The sequence below is a fragment of the Falco biarmicus genome, chromosome 2, assembly GCF_023638135.1.
Source record: "Falco biarmicus isolate bFalBia1 chromosome 2, bFalBia1.pri, whole genome shotgun sequence".
In the NCBI taxonomy this organism is placed as follows: Eukaryota; Metazoa; Chordata; class Aves; order Falconiformes; family Falconidae; genus Falco; species Falco biarmicus.
Window position 1 is genome coordinate 1,417,306 of NC_079289.1, and position 13,363 is coordinate 1,430,668.

Genomic DNA, 13,363 nt, shown 5'->3' on the forward strand with positions numbered 1-13,363 from the left:
GACACAAGCTGTAACTTGTAATTACAACTCCAACTTCTGTCTTTGAGTTCAGGGGGAAATGAGGGAGTTTGCAGCAGGAGAACCTCTCCTAGAGGGATCAAGTAACTGTTCTCGGGCAGAGGGAACAGTAGACTAGTGGGAATGGTCGCTCCTCATCCAGGGAAGCTGCTGATCGTTTTTGCTGTTTCATAGGTGGGTTTATGTGCGTAAACATTTATTCACTGCAAGAGGTTCGTGGCTCAGTTGTTTTGAGGTCTGCGCATTATTCTTTGCCAGCCACAGTTTTGCAACGGATGTTAACGGGGCTGTGGGTGCTGCAGCAGCTGGGCTGTTTGTTTACTACTCCAATAATGTCATAATGTGTTGGTTTCCTTCCTTATGACCTATGAAACAAACACTCTAAGGAACATTTATGTAATTGGAAACAGCGTGCTTGATTAAACAGAACAGGAACAGTCAGGATCTAATAGCTCTGAAGTTATGGAAACTATTTTAAATTAATAAACATGTTTACAGCTCAGGTGAAATATCTGACTTGCTGCTGTTTTGTGATGTAAAAAATGTCTGTTTTCTGATCTACATATTAATGTCTTTTCCTAAAGCTCTTGAAACTTGTTCGTGATGAAAATAGAGACCCGTATCAGAGGGGTCTTGGGCACAGTATGCTTCAAGGATCCTAAGATTCGTCTTGATTCTAACACTGACTGCAGTGCGTCTTAGTGCTGGTGAAGCATACTTTTCATGCCGTGTCTGAATATTGTGGATGAAAGCAGAAGCGGAATCTCAGATGTGTTTCTCCTTTGGAATCTGCTTCAAATTCTCTCTGTTCGTCTCTGTCCACTGATGATATCCCCTTCCTCTCTTGTCTTGTGGTCGTGCCCCCATTTCTGAGGTTTGCTTTCTCTGCAGGGTTAGCTCCGGTTCTTCCTGTGTCTTTCTGTGCATCTGCAAATCATCGCTCAGGCCTACGGTTTAATAGTATTACCAGCTTTACTTGAATTCCCTCTCTCTCTGCACTGCTAAGCTTAGTGGCTGGAAACACACTCCTGAAAGTGATTAATAATTAGGGAGAATACTAGCAAGGCACTGTTTGGATATAGCTGACCTTAAACCAGTTTAATTCCTGGATGAACTCCAGCTAATCCTTCGCTGTAGCACTTGTAGGGGTCTGTCAAGACAGAACTCAGTTGTGCCTTGTGTTGTGCATCCAGCATCAGACACCCTATATGAAGAACAAGTTTTTCGCTTATGCTGATGGTAAAATAGAGTTCAGGAAAACTGCTTTCTCATAGTTTTGTTCTTAATTAGCCTCAAGAACACCAGTTTCTAAATCTGGGTTTGCTTGGTTTCTGCACAGTCGAGCAGACGCGAGTATGACAGCAAGGCTGAAACCGGAGCTGTTCTCGCCCGAAGATCAGCAGTCCCCTCTGGCTCACGTGGCAGCTGGCAAACTTCTCTCCTGGCCTCCCTAATGTTCCTGCCACCTCTCCCTCTCTTGTCTGACTCCCTGCACAAAACGATGAAGGAACGATGAGAAGGGGAAGCAGGCGGTCCTGTCAAAGGAGCTGGCAGCGTTTTGAGACAAGAAGGTTTTCTTGGCTCATGCTGCGAGGACACGGGGAGCTGAGAAGGTGCTGCAGCAGTTCAGGCCTCAGCCTGGATACTGTAGTCACCTTTCAGGGACCTGAGTTTTGCAGAGCCTCACAAAATCTAAAAAATTTTGACCTTTTTTCTCCATTGCATCAGCCTCAGGCTTCCAGTTTTTGAGGTCCTTCCCAGCTCTCCTCGTCCACGCTGGTCACCAGCTGTCCTGTGTGACCAGCAGCCCTGGTTCGATTTCTGCTGCTGTTCAGGTTCAGCCAGCGGCTTTGCACTTTTCTCAGTCCTTTTTCAGGCAGTTCCCGATACAACATACAGAAAATTATCCGAGTTCATGGCTAAACTTCACAGCATCCAGCACGGCATCATGTTTACTGTAAAGCTACAGCTATTTCTTGAATGAGTCAGAGCCGTTGTTAGTGGCCCAGATTACCATCCAAACCTTGCTTCTGCCCGTTGCCCCTGGCCTTCCTTCTCCTCCCTCTTTGCCTTTACTGCGTTCGTGTGTTCCATATTCTTTTATATACTGTTGCTGATTTTTCAGAGCAAAAATTTAATCTCTCCAGGTATGATGTTTGACACAGAAAGCACTGCAGCATTGATTCTGGTTAGGGTTTGGGGCAATTGCGTGCTAAGAGTGAAACCATTTAAATGTGATTCCAGTGAGGTGCTGGCTGGTAAACCCATCCCAAGGCTTGCTGCCTTTCAGAGTTGGCCCAGGCTGCTGGTGATGGAGCTGGGGTTTTTGGGTGCAGGAGGAAGTATTTAAAGAATCAGAGAGTTAATAAACGTCATTAAAATATCCTGATTTTTTTTCCCCCCCTCACTTCTATGAATATTCCGAAAGCATAAGAAACTTATATGGAAACCACTTTTACTCACAATAATTAATATTTGTATATGCATAGTTTTACCTTCAGTGTAAATTAGAAATAACACTTCTATAGCACAGGCAAATTCATAACAACAGGCTTTTATCTGTTCTGAAAACACAGATGGCTAGCAACAGTGCTAACATCCTTTCTGGGTGCTAATGTTTCTTCTTGGTGTACTCCCGTTTCAGTCACAGCCACTAAAGCTCTCCTTTTTCCTTGCTCAGCTTACCCAGAGAACAGAGCTAAGGCTTTTACTGCCTACATTTGTCCTCCTAACCTGCTGAACAGAAATGACGACATTCTCTTCCGTTTTCACCATCAGAAAAAGAAGAAAACGTGGCTGCATTCTCCACGTCTGTTTCAGAGTTGGTGGCTGTGGTCCCAGATTTGATATAAACCTTTTCCTGTCCAGAAAGCAGAAGTAGGTGAAAGGTCACTCCGGGGGTAGGTTGTAGCCTCTTAACACAGATCTGTCTTCCCTCCTTCATCACTGTGCACGAACAAAACGAGCCAGTATCCTTGCTGAGCCACAGGGCTGAAACGGTCTCCACCTCAGTTACCGGAATTCTTTGACCTTGAAATAAGCCATCGCCCCAAGACCTATAAAATGCTAATAAACCTGTTTGCTGTGCTCCAGTCCCTGGCACACGCCAATTAGATAATCCATGGCTGGTTTAAGTGTCCTGCTCTATCACTGCCATTTCTAAAAAAAGAAAAGTGAAGCATGATCTTCTGTGCCTAAGTCCTCTTTCATCGTTCTGGTTAAATGTGTGCATTTCGTGGCTGAGCATCAGATACTTGGAGTCTGTGACACTTTTGGCTTAGAGACGGAGAAGGAAAAACCCAGGACAGGCGCCGCTTGTGCTCAGGTCGCAGTCTGAAATAGCAGTGCCTGTTTCGGAGGCAAGGACCGATGTAAACACGACACTTCAGCAGTGCGCTCTCGAAACGACACAGAAGGTTACGACTCTGTTTGAAACTGCCCGTTTGATGTATCAAGTGAGCATTTCAAAAATGCAGCACTGAGGCTAGAAAGTCTCACTAAATGTTGTGTGTGCAAGGAATTTGCATATTTCAAAGAAAAATAGCTTTATACAGAGGCGAGTATACAAGTGTAGCTCTTTCCTGTAGCTTCCAAAACTGCCGGTGAAGCTGAAGCTGCAGACGTAATTCCATAAGGCTTCTGATCACCTGTGCAAGCTGGGAGTTGGTAACTGTGCTTTTAAATGTCTCTTGTTTGGATTCACACCTCTGCATGTAGAATAGCAGCAAAAAGAGCTGCTAAACCTTTCCTGCTGCTGGAAGTTCATTTTTAGGGAGGTCCTTGCCGTAGATGACATGCATCTTAACAGCTCTGCATTGCTGCCAGTGGACGTGGTGGTAGAAAAATTGGAGGAGGAATATTTTAGCCACTTCTATCTGCAACAGTGTGCAAGTGGTACGTTTGCAAAGCACACCTCGTGTACTGACGGTCAGGAGCGTAGAAAGTGCCGTCCGTCGCCTAGGTGTCACCTAATAGCAGCAGACACCTGCGGTTCACGTTGTATTTTCGCTTTGAGGGCACAGTGCTCTTTCAGGGTATTTTATTGCACTGGTGGCAAAATGGGGAGGAGGAGCAGCACTGGCTGCAGCAGCCTCTCTGGCCAACTAGACCAGATCAGGACCAACTCAGCTGTGTGATGTGCTCCTAGCTTCACCTGGGGCAGGAGAAAGTACTGTGGCGCCTCTGGAGTGTTAATTCTAAGAACAAAGGAGAAAATCTCATTTAATTCCTCCTTTAGAACCGATTTTAAAAATTCTTACAACCAGGGTAAGATTATTTTACAGCTGGTTTTGGGTCACTGGGTTAGTGCACGCCAGAAGAAAAAAGTCCTTTCATTTCTGCACACGTGCCCAGCTGTGCTGTCTGGGGGGTGGTGGCGGCTCTGGGATTCTCAAGACAGTCTTGCTCTGTTTTCCTTTATCTTTTCCCACATGATACGTTACCTTCTCTTGAGTTGCAGGGCCTGCAGCTGCTCCCTCTGAGATTCGTTAGAGATGTCCCGTTGGGTCAGCGAAAGCCTCCTGTGTTTATTCCGCACGTTCAGAGTGTGAGGTGCTGTCTCTGGCTCCGAGCTGTGCACAAAGACATCTGCAGCGCGAGCAGGAGCGAGAGGGGAGCTGGGAGAGGTAGGAAGGGCGGTTTCCCAACCCTTTGAAGTAGGGTCAGTTGGATGATTTGGGGAATTTGTCAGAGCGCCATTGCTACAGCGTAAACCTGCTTCTGTTTCAGTAGCGTCGTTCCCGCCAGCTTTCCACAGGCAGGTAGCTTTGCAGACGATCTTTTTTAGCTACATGAGTGGTGTAGCCTCCTCCAGCGTAGAACAGGGCGCTCATCAGAGGACAAACGGCATCATCACAGCTTGCTGGAAGGAAAAGAAGTTCCTGAAGTCCAGTGCCACTACAGGCAAGCGGCACAGGGCTGTCTAGCTGCTATTTCACCAGGATATTGGATTTAAGAGCCAGAATTTCCTTGGGGGTTTTTGGGTTTCGTTACAGTTACGCACTTTCCTAGGCCAAGGGATGGGGCAGTCTGTGCCAGTTCCTTGCAAATACATAAAACTGGTGTTCAGAACCGAACGCTGCCTGGTGCACTAAAGCCAGAAGCCTTTTACCAGTCCTCTGGGCTTTCACTTTGAGCATTTTTCTCCATGAACCGCTTACACAGAGATCAAGGCCCTGCACAGAGCCAGCCCGGGCCGGTTACTGTCCCGTCTCCAGCCCATGCTAATGTTTCAGCTGTTTCAGACACAGTTGGCACAGAGAACAGCATGGGAAGAATGAGCTACTGACCCAATCTTCTCTCGACAGCCTGGAGCACAATACGCTGTCAAAGGGAGGTGGTTTGGCCAGCAAGCACCTCTCTCTGCTGGTCTTTGAGTTTGTAACGTTGCCAGGTCTGCATTTAACCTCTCTCAGCTTCTTAACGTTTTGCTTCAGGAAAACCACCCTAGAGCAGGTTTAAGGAGAAAGAAACACAAGGCAAAGATTCTCATAAATACACGTGTATGTTTCTTCAGTGTGATAGAAATGGGCAGCATTTTGAAGCATTACTGCCCTTAGCTATTTTCCTAGGTACAGTGAGAGGTTTTTGGCAGCACTGTTCATGTAATTTACACAATTAGCCGTATGAAACTGGGAGATGGTTATTTAGGGCATAGGGATTTGTAGCTGGCTTGCCATAAGCCTTTCTGCTGCTGTTGGATGTGAAACCACACGAGCTGTTCCCACCCTCGTCATCCTTTTTATTAACCAAACCCGTCGTCTTTGTGAGTGTTGATCGGTCTGTCTCCCGAATCCGGCTGTGCAGGAGCAGACTGCGTCAGCATTTCTGAAAATCATCCTTTGGGAAATCTTGACAGGCGGTTACAGCCTCTCTTGGTCTTGTCTGTTTGCAGAAATTTAGCTGATGTTAAATTAGCTTACAGTCAGCCCCTTGCGCTTTGCCCTGGCTCTAGCGACCAGGGGTACCCCCAGGATCAGGGTGTGGCTTTTACCTGCGGATGTTTCCCCGTAAGGGTCTCCACCAGCGATGCTGGCGTGGGGCTGATACTCCGTGTGCTCATCATCCAAGGCTGTGAAGTGCAGTCAACCGAACACAAGGCAACTTCCAAACCGCTTATTCCTAAAAAAGCCATTTCCCTCCCCAAAGTGCACATCAAAGCAGGGAGCACACGGGAACGGAATCCTGGCGCCGGTTCCCTCGGGAGGGAGCGGATCACCTTAGGAGACCTTCCCAACGGGCCTGTGCCCAGCGAGGCAGCTCAGCCATGTAGGTGAAAGGCCGGGTGGGCTTATCAGCTTTCCAAACCGCCCCCCCCTGCCAGGAGCCCTCCCTGGCCCCGCAGCTCATGAGCAGCACGTCCTGAAAGCTTCACCCGCTACAGGCAGCCGAAGCCGCGTCCCTCCGCTCGGTGCTTCCCGGGCTCAGCCTGGCTCTGAACCAGCGGGGGAGGAACGCCAGTGCCTCTGTGTGCCAAAATCACCTGTCGTCGACGCTGCTGTGACACCGGGGAGAAAGCCTGGCTGCCGGAAGGGTGTGCACGCAGACCGAGGGTGATGTTTTCAAATGTTTGAAATGGTGGGTTTCATCTCGGGGGCTGCTTCTCGGGGGTCCCTGCAGGCAGCTCAGGCTGGCCCGCCTGGTTTGGCAGCAGGCTGGGCTCTGTTGCGTGGGAGCCTTGCCTCTCCGCTGCACGGGGGTTTGGTTTTTAGGATTCTGCAAATTAAAATAAAATAATAATAATGGAAAACCCAAGTTCGGAGAGTCAGAACCTGGTGAACAAGCTGGTGTGATTCCTTTTGGCTGAGGATAGACCTTCATGAATTCGGGGTTCGCTTGTCTGAGCCGGATCGTGTGGTTTGGGCGGACCTGTGTAATTTTGGTCTGTACCTTTTGCGTTCTGTAGCATTGAGAAGGAATAGCATCGCAGCATCCAATACCGCGTGGGGCAGAGAAATATTTCACCATCGTGGATGCTTTTTTTTTTTTTTTTTTTTTTTCTGAACAGTTGAACAGGTTTTTTTCCCAGCAGTTGTCTCTCTGTGTGGAACAAGAGAAAAACCCTTCCAAGGAGAACCACAAAAGAACCACGAGCAAAAGGAGACACATCCTGAGTGGGTTTTTCTCCTGTGTATCCAGCTTCCCACGCGAGCCCGGGGTTTGCCAGGGCTCCAGCGTCCTGTTCCTTCTCTCTGCAGAGCGGAAGCGGAGCAGTGCCAGGGGGTGCCCCGTGCCGGAGGCCGAATCGTCCCAGGCCCACGGCCGATCTCTCGGAAGAAGAAACCAAAAGAATCGCCAGGATCTTCTCTGCTCAGCTGTCCAAGAAGGAAGAGCATTGGCAAGAGGCCGTCGGCAGCGGGCTGCTTCCCCAGCCACGACCTGACACGTTGGCAAACACCAGGTCCTCCAGGGAGGAGGAGATGGAAGCTTGTAGAGGTTTCAGACCCTGATTTTTAATTTGCCTAATTGGTTTCCCCTTAGAGGGACTGATGGTCCATGAGGGGGGACTGAGAGGCCGTGTGTCTTGCAGGGGCAGGTCCCCGATGAGACTCATTGCTCTGACAACCGATGGGCTGTTACCTGCTCCCCACCTACTCCATTTGGGGGACATATTCGTGTGAAATTTCTCTAATGCATCATTTGCTGATTCTAGAGGAATGCCTGTGCCCAAGGTGCTGCTGTAAATACAGGCCAAAGATACTGTAAAATACTGAAGTGTGTACAAAAGGGTTTTGCTAGAAATATGGAACTTTGATATTCTAAATTATTTTTGTACATTTTTATGTCAGGTACCTTTTGGAGAACGGACTTCGATGCAAACCGAGCGAGGTTATTTTTGTACTGTCTCCAGTGTTTGTGTTTCAATAAAACTCCCCTGGTTTCTTGCGCTCCGGTGCGAAGTGTCCTGCTGCCAGGTCACAAGCCTGCCCTTGACAGGTGGACGAGGCTCCTTCCCGCAAAACCTCCAGGAATGGAGAGCAAGCGCCGTAAAAACGCTTCCAGGAAGACAGTGTAGCTGGGGGCGTGCGGTGTAGCTGGGGGCACGCGGAAAGGTCGCTGCTTTGCAGAGTAATTGAATCCGGCGGGTGTAGCGCAGCACACGGAGAATGAGTCGGGCCTCGGGGCTGAGCGAATGCTTCAAGTGGGGGCTGCCTTTCACACCGTGCCGGCCGTTCCAGGTTTAAGGAGCCAACGTGCCGGCACCCCCTTGGCCTCCCGCCTCTGCCGTTTTCTTTTTCACAGGGGAGAATCCTAAAGGCGTAATTCACTGCTCACCCAACCCGCCCGTGCTGGGCCGGACCCCGGCGGTAAAACCCGATCCGTGCAGCCCCCACAGCCCTGAGCCCCCTGCGAGCGCAGCCCCCGCCCCTGCCTTGCCGGGGGGGGGGGTTGGGGGGTGGACGCACCGAGCACCCCAAACCGCACGCCCCGAGCGTCACCCTGCGAGGAGTGACACGAGGAGCGACACGCGGGCTTCCTTCTCCCGCTGCTGATCCTGGTGGCGGCGTCCAGGCGCTCAGGCGAGATGCCAGCTTGCTTGGGAGCAGGGTGACGGCGGAGGTGACGTGAGATAAACGGCTTCTTCCTCTTGTGGGTCAGCAGCAGAGCAGCGGGCAGCTGGGGAGCGCGGGCGGCGCCGGGGGGGGCCGCTGGTGGAGCAAAGGGGGCTCCAGGGTGTCACACCAGCCCGAAATCCCTCCTGCGTGACTGAGCTCCCGCACCAGAGCAGCGGCACCGGCAGGGATGTGTGACCTTCCGTGTGCACGTCCCTGTGGGCTTTGCTAAAGAGCACAAAGGGTTAATTAAACGCACTGATTCTTTTATATATATATATATTTTTTTTTTTTTTTTAAGAAAATGGAAGAAAAAGGGTATTTCTTGAGCCACCACTCCACCCTTGGCCTCCAGCATCACCCCGAGGCCTGTCCCCGCCAGCAGCACCTTGGCCTCAAGCACAGACCCAGGCTGCGCCAAAGGGCGCCAGGGGACTCGCTGTAGGATGCACAAACGCGGGACGGACAGGTTTGGGCCGGCTTTGGGATGGGTTTAGGACAGTAGTTTAGGACGGGTTTGGAACAGGTTTGGAACGGGTTTAGGATGGGTTTAGGACGAGTTTAGGACAGTAGTTTAGGATGGGTTTAGGATGGGTTTGGGACAGTAGTTTAGGACGGGTTTGGAATGGTTTAGGATGGGTTTAGGACGGGTTTGGGACAGTAGTTTAGGACGGGTTTAGGACGGGTTTGGAACGGGTTTAGGACAGTAGTTTAGGACGGGTTTGGAATGGTTTAGGATGGGTTTAGGACGGGTTTAGAACAGTAGTTTAGGACGGGTTTGGAATGGTTTAGGATGGGTTTAGGACGGGTTTGGGACAGTAGTTTAGGACGGGTTTAGGACGGGTTTGGAACGGGTTTAGGACAGTAGTTTAGGACGGGTTTGGAATGGTTTAGGATGGGTTTAGGACGGGTTTGGGACAGTAGTTTAGGACGGGTTTGGAATGGTTTAGGATGGGTTTAGGACGGGTTTAGAACAGTAGTTTAGGACGGGTTTAGGACAGTAGTTTAGGACGGGTTTTAGGACGGGTTTAGGACAGGTTCAGGACGGGTTTGGAACGGGTTTAGGATAGGTTTAGGACGGGTTTAGGTTGGGTTTAGGACGAGTTTAGGATGGGTTAGGATGGGTTTACCTCCGGCCGCTCACGTGGCCCCTGCCCTCCGGCTGCTCCACGTGAGCTCCGGGGACACGTTTCACCCTGCGGAGGAAATCCCGCCGGCAGGCTCAGCAGCTGCCGGGATGGCTCACGGCTGCACGGTCCCTGCCAAGGGCAGAGGGCTCTGACCCCGCCGCCGGAGGGGCGCTGGGTGCTGCTCTGCCTCCCACCCACAAGCCTTGGGCAAGCGTTTGTGCCTCCCGTCCTGCCCAGCGCACGTTTAGGTTACACCCCCCAGTTCCTCCCCCATCCCTGAGGTCCCAGCGGCCACCGGACGGGCAGGGCGGCATTGTCAGGTGCTGCCGCCCCACAGCTTTGCTCCCATGGGTGCTGGCGGTCTGGGCAGGACCCCCCCTACCCCTGCCCGAGCCCTGTGGGGGGAGCAGAGGGCTGAAACCCAGCCCACAGGGTCATGAGGGCTGGGTGGCCCCACTGTCCCCAGCTCAAATGCCACCAGGGGAACTGGGTTTCGCTGTCACCTGATCCCCGTGGCTGCTGGAATGTTCTGCGGGTGCTATATAAGGGGGCCAAGGAGCCGGCTCTCGGGGCGATGGCTGCGCTGAGAGGGGTGTAAGGCAGGAGCCAGGACACGGTGCCGAGGTCCCTACGGTGAGGCCACAGGGGACCCAGGCCCGGGCAGGTCACCCTGCGGGAGAAGCTCTCACCGAGTGCACCCGTTTGGGCCAGGGTGGGGTAAAGCAGGGTGGGCATTTGTGAATCCCGGGCTGAGCAAGGGAGCCCCGTGCCTCAGTTTCCCCAGGGATGCAGGCGAGGAAATGGGGCGGGATTTGGCTTTTGGAGTTGTCCAAAGCCAGCGAGAGCCACCATGGCACATTGTCACCTCTGTCCCCAAACTGGACACCTGCTTGAAGCCCCACCCGAGGCTCCCCCACAAATTCCTTCGCCCCCTTTCCTTCCAGCCCCTCTGCCACGATGGTGGGTCTGAAGCCCCCCGAGGTGCCCCCAACGGCCACCATGAAGTTTGTCAGCGCGGGGATGGCCGGCTGCATCGCCGACCTCTGCACCTTCCCCCTGGACACCGCCAAAGTCCGGCTGCAGGTACGATCCGCTGGCGCCCCAAAATCCCGCGGGTGGTGGGAGCGCCCCGCACCGGTGGGGCCCCCCACCGGCTCCACCCCCACGCTGGCCGTGTTTTGTTGCGGGGGGCAGAGGGCAGGGTGACACGGTCGGCATCCCCTAGATCCAGGGTGAGGTGCGGATCCCCCGCAGCACCAGCACCGTGGAGTACCGGGGCGTTCTGGGGACGCTGAGCACCATGGTGCGGACGGAGGGACCCCGCAGCCTCTACAGCGGGCTGGCGGCTGGGCTGCAGCGGCAGATGAGCTTCGCCTCCATCCGCATCGGGCTGTACGACTCGGTGAAGCAGCTCTACACCCCTAAGGGTGCCGAGAGTGAGTGTCCAGGCGGTTGGGACCCCCACCCCCGTGCACAACCCTCAGCCCCACAGCCCACCCCAGGGTGAACAACCCACCCTGCTGCTTGCCCGGGGGGGGCCCTGCACAGCCGAGGGTCCCAGCACCTTCCCTCCGCAGGCACAGGGCTGGCAGCACGGGTGCTGGCGGGCTGCACCACGGGTGCGGTGGCGGTGACGTGCGCCCAGCCCACCGACGTGGTCAAGGTGCGGTTCCAGGCCAACGGGGCGCTGCCGGATGGCGCCCGCCGGTACAGTGGCACCGTGGATGCCTACCGCACCATCGCCAGGGAGGAGGGCGTCCGCGGGCTCTGGAGAGGTAGGGACGGATGGGAACGGGGATGGGGACTGGGGTGGGAACAGGGATAGGGATGAGGATGTGGACAGGGATGGGATGAGAACAGGAGTGGAAACAGGAATGGGTATGAGAACGGAGGTGAGGAAGGGGACAGGGACGGGATGGGGATGGAGGCTGGGACAAGGATGAAATGGGAATGGGGATGGGGACAGCAGGGCTGGGGCATCCATCCAGGACGCTGCAGGAGGGGATGTGACCACCATCCCCAACGCCACCACCCTCCCCGACAGGGACGCTGCCCAACATCGCCCGCAACGCCATCATCAACTGCGGGGAGCTCGTCACCTACGACCTCATTAAGGACGCGCTGCTGCGGGCACAGCTGATGACAGGTCAGGACAGCGCGGGGGGATGTGGCCGGGTGCCGTCCCCGTCCCCACGATCCTCAACCCCCGGCTCTGCCCTGCAGACAACGTCCCCTGCCACTTCGTGGCTGCCTTCGGGGCTGGCTTCTGCGCCACGGTGGTGGCATCGCCGGTGGATGTGGTGAAGACGCGGTACATGAACGCCGGCCCTGGGCAGTACCGGAACGCGCTGAGCTGCCTCCTCGCCCTGCTCATGCAGGACGGCGTCGCCGGCTTCTACAAGGGGTGAGTAGGGGGACCCCCCCGACCACCGGCAGACGTGGTGCAATGATGTGCACGAACACCAGCGCGGACCAGCTCCGCTTCACACCGCGGCACCGCGGCCAAGGCCCTAACCCGTGCGCTGCCACCGGCGCACCAGGCAGGACTTGGGGGGCCGCGGGGGTGTCCCCACCATGGCCCCTCCAGCGCTGCTTTTCCCGGCGCAGGTTCGTCCCCTCCTTCCTGCGGCTCGGCTCCTGGAACGTGGTGATGTTCATCTCCTACGAGCAGCTGCAGCGCGCCGCGGTGCTGGTCCGGCCGGCCCAATCCTGACCCCCGCCCCAGCCCCTCTCGCCAGCGTTGGCGGGACACAGGAGTAAATTATATTAATTGCTGAAGCCCGGGGGGAGCCAGGATGCCGCACGCCCCTGGCCCAGTGGGGACCCCCGAGAGATGGAAGGAGGAACGAGGGTACGTGCAGAGAAACGTGGGAGAAGGGAAGTTTCCAGCGAGCAGTCTAGGGAGGAAGAAAAAAAATGTTTGTAGGTTTTCTAGCTGGGAAGAGCATCGCGTCCCAGCGGTGGCAGAGACAAGGCGCGTGGTGCGGGCAGACGGGACGGAGCTGAGGGCAGGGGGATGCGGCGATTCCTGTTATTCCTGGCGCTTCTAATAAACCGCCCCTATGGGGTCTGACCGCGGCCGGGCTCGGGGCTCCCTCACCTTTCCGAAGGGGGGTGTGTGGGGGGGGGTAGGGCCGTTCTCCCGGCCCTGGGGTGCCGCTGGGAAGGGATCAGCCTCAGCAGAGGCGATTTCTGTGTCCAGGGAGGGGGGAAGCATTGAAACGGGGTGCGAGGCACCACTGCGCCCCACTGGGCGGGGGGCACCCCCAGCCCAAGGAGGGCTCGTCGCCTCACAGTGGGGTGTGCAGCCGTCATGCCACAGTGACAGCATCCCTCCCGGGCTGTGCTGGGGACCCTCACCCCTCCCGGGCTGTGCTGGGGACCCCTCACCCCTCCCGGGCTGTGCTGGGGACCCCCATGCCCAGGGATCCCCCCTGCTCCCTCCCAGGCTGTGCTGGGGACCACCCCTGGTGACCCCCATAACCTTGCTGGGGACCCCTTATGTCCTCTCCTAAGCAACCCTCCACTCTCCCTCGGTGCTTTTGGGGATCCCCTATCCCAGCCCCTCCCAATGCTCCTCCCTCTGCTCCATCCATGGTACCCCAGCCTTGCCCCCCCCCCCCTTCCATGCAGTGAGGTGCTTGTGGGGTGCCTGGCCACAAC

General features: G+C 54.7%; 2 protein-coding genes across 6 annotated transcripts in view; both read left to right on the forward strand.

The window, feature by feature from the left end:
* The window catches only part of C2CD3 (C2 domain containing 3 centriole elongation regulator), a 52,472-nt gene extending 44,568 nt beyond the window's left edge, over positions 1-7,904 (forward strand). For 3 of the 4 annotated variants that reach the window (XM_056328473.1, XM_056328476.1, XM_056328474.1), the window contains exon 33: positions 7,215-7,904. In XM_056328473.1, coding sequence (XP_056184448.1) covers positions 7,215-7,466 — 252 coding nt within the window. In that variant the 3' untranslated portion in view covers positions 7,467-7,904. Of the gene's footprint in view, positions 1-602; positions 3,203-7,214 lie in introns of those variants that run through there. The other variant, XM_056328477.1, reaches the window with a different exon arrangement.
* Positions 7,905-8,030: 126 nt separating this feature from the next.
* On the forward strand, positions 8,031-12,780 carry LOC130144569 (putative mitochondrial transporter UCP3). Of its 2 annotated transcripts, none has more exons than XM_056328486.1 (7): positions 8,031-9,039; positions 10,645-10,783; positions 10,926-11,136; positions 11,278-11,475; positions 11,745-11,846; positions 11,924-12,104; positions 12,308-12,780. In XM_056328486.1, the coding sequence occupies exons 1-7, from the start codon at positions 9,017-9,019 to the stop codon at positions 12,411-12,413; spliced, it is 960 nt and encodes a 319-aa protein (XP_056184461.1). In that variant the 5' UTR covers positions 8,031-9,016; the 3' UTR covers positions 12,414-12,780. The 2 variants fall into 2 exon arrangements, with proteins under 2 accessions (XP_056184461.1, XP_056184462.1); XM_056328487.1 differs by lacking the exon at positions 8,031-9,039 and adding an exon at positions 9,600-10,333.
* The last annotated feature ends 583 nt before the right edge of the window (positions 12,781-13,363 follow it).

Coding starts and splice junctions, on each gene's coding strand:
- LOC130144569 (XM_056328486.1), top strand. CDS start 9,017: ATGCACAAACGCGGGACGGACAG. Junction 10,784..10,925: donor CCGCCAAAGTCCGGCTGCAG/GTACGATCCGCT, acceptor GGCATCCCCTAG/ATCCAGGGTGAGGTGCGGAT. Junction 11,476..11,744: donor CGTCCGCGGGCTCTGGAGAG/GTAGGGACGGAT, acceptor CCTCCCCGACAG/GGACGCTGCCCAACATCGCC.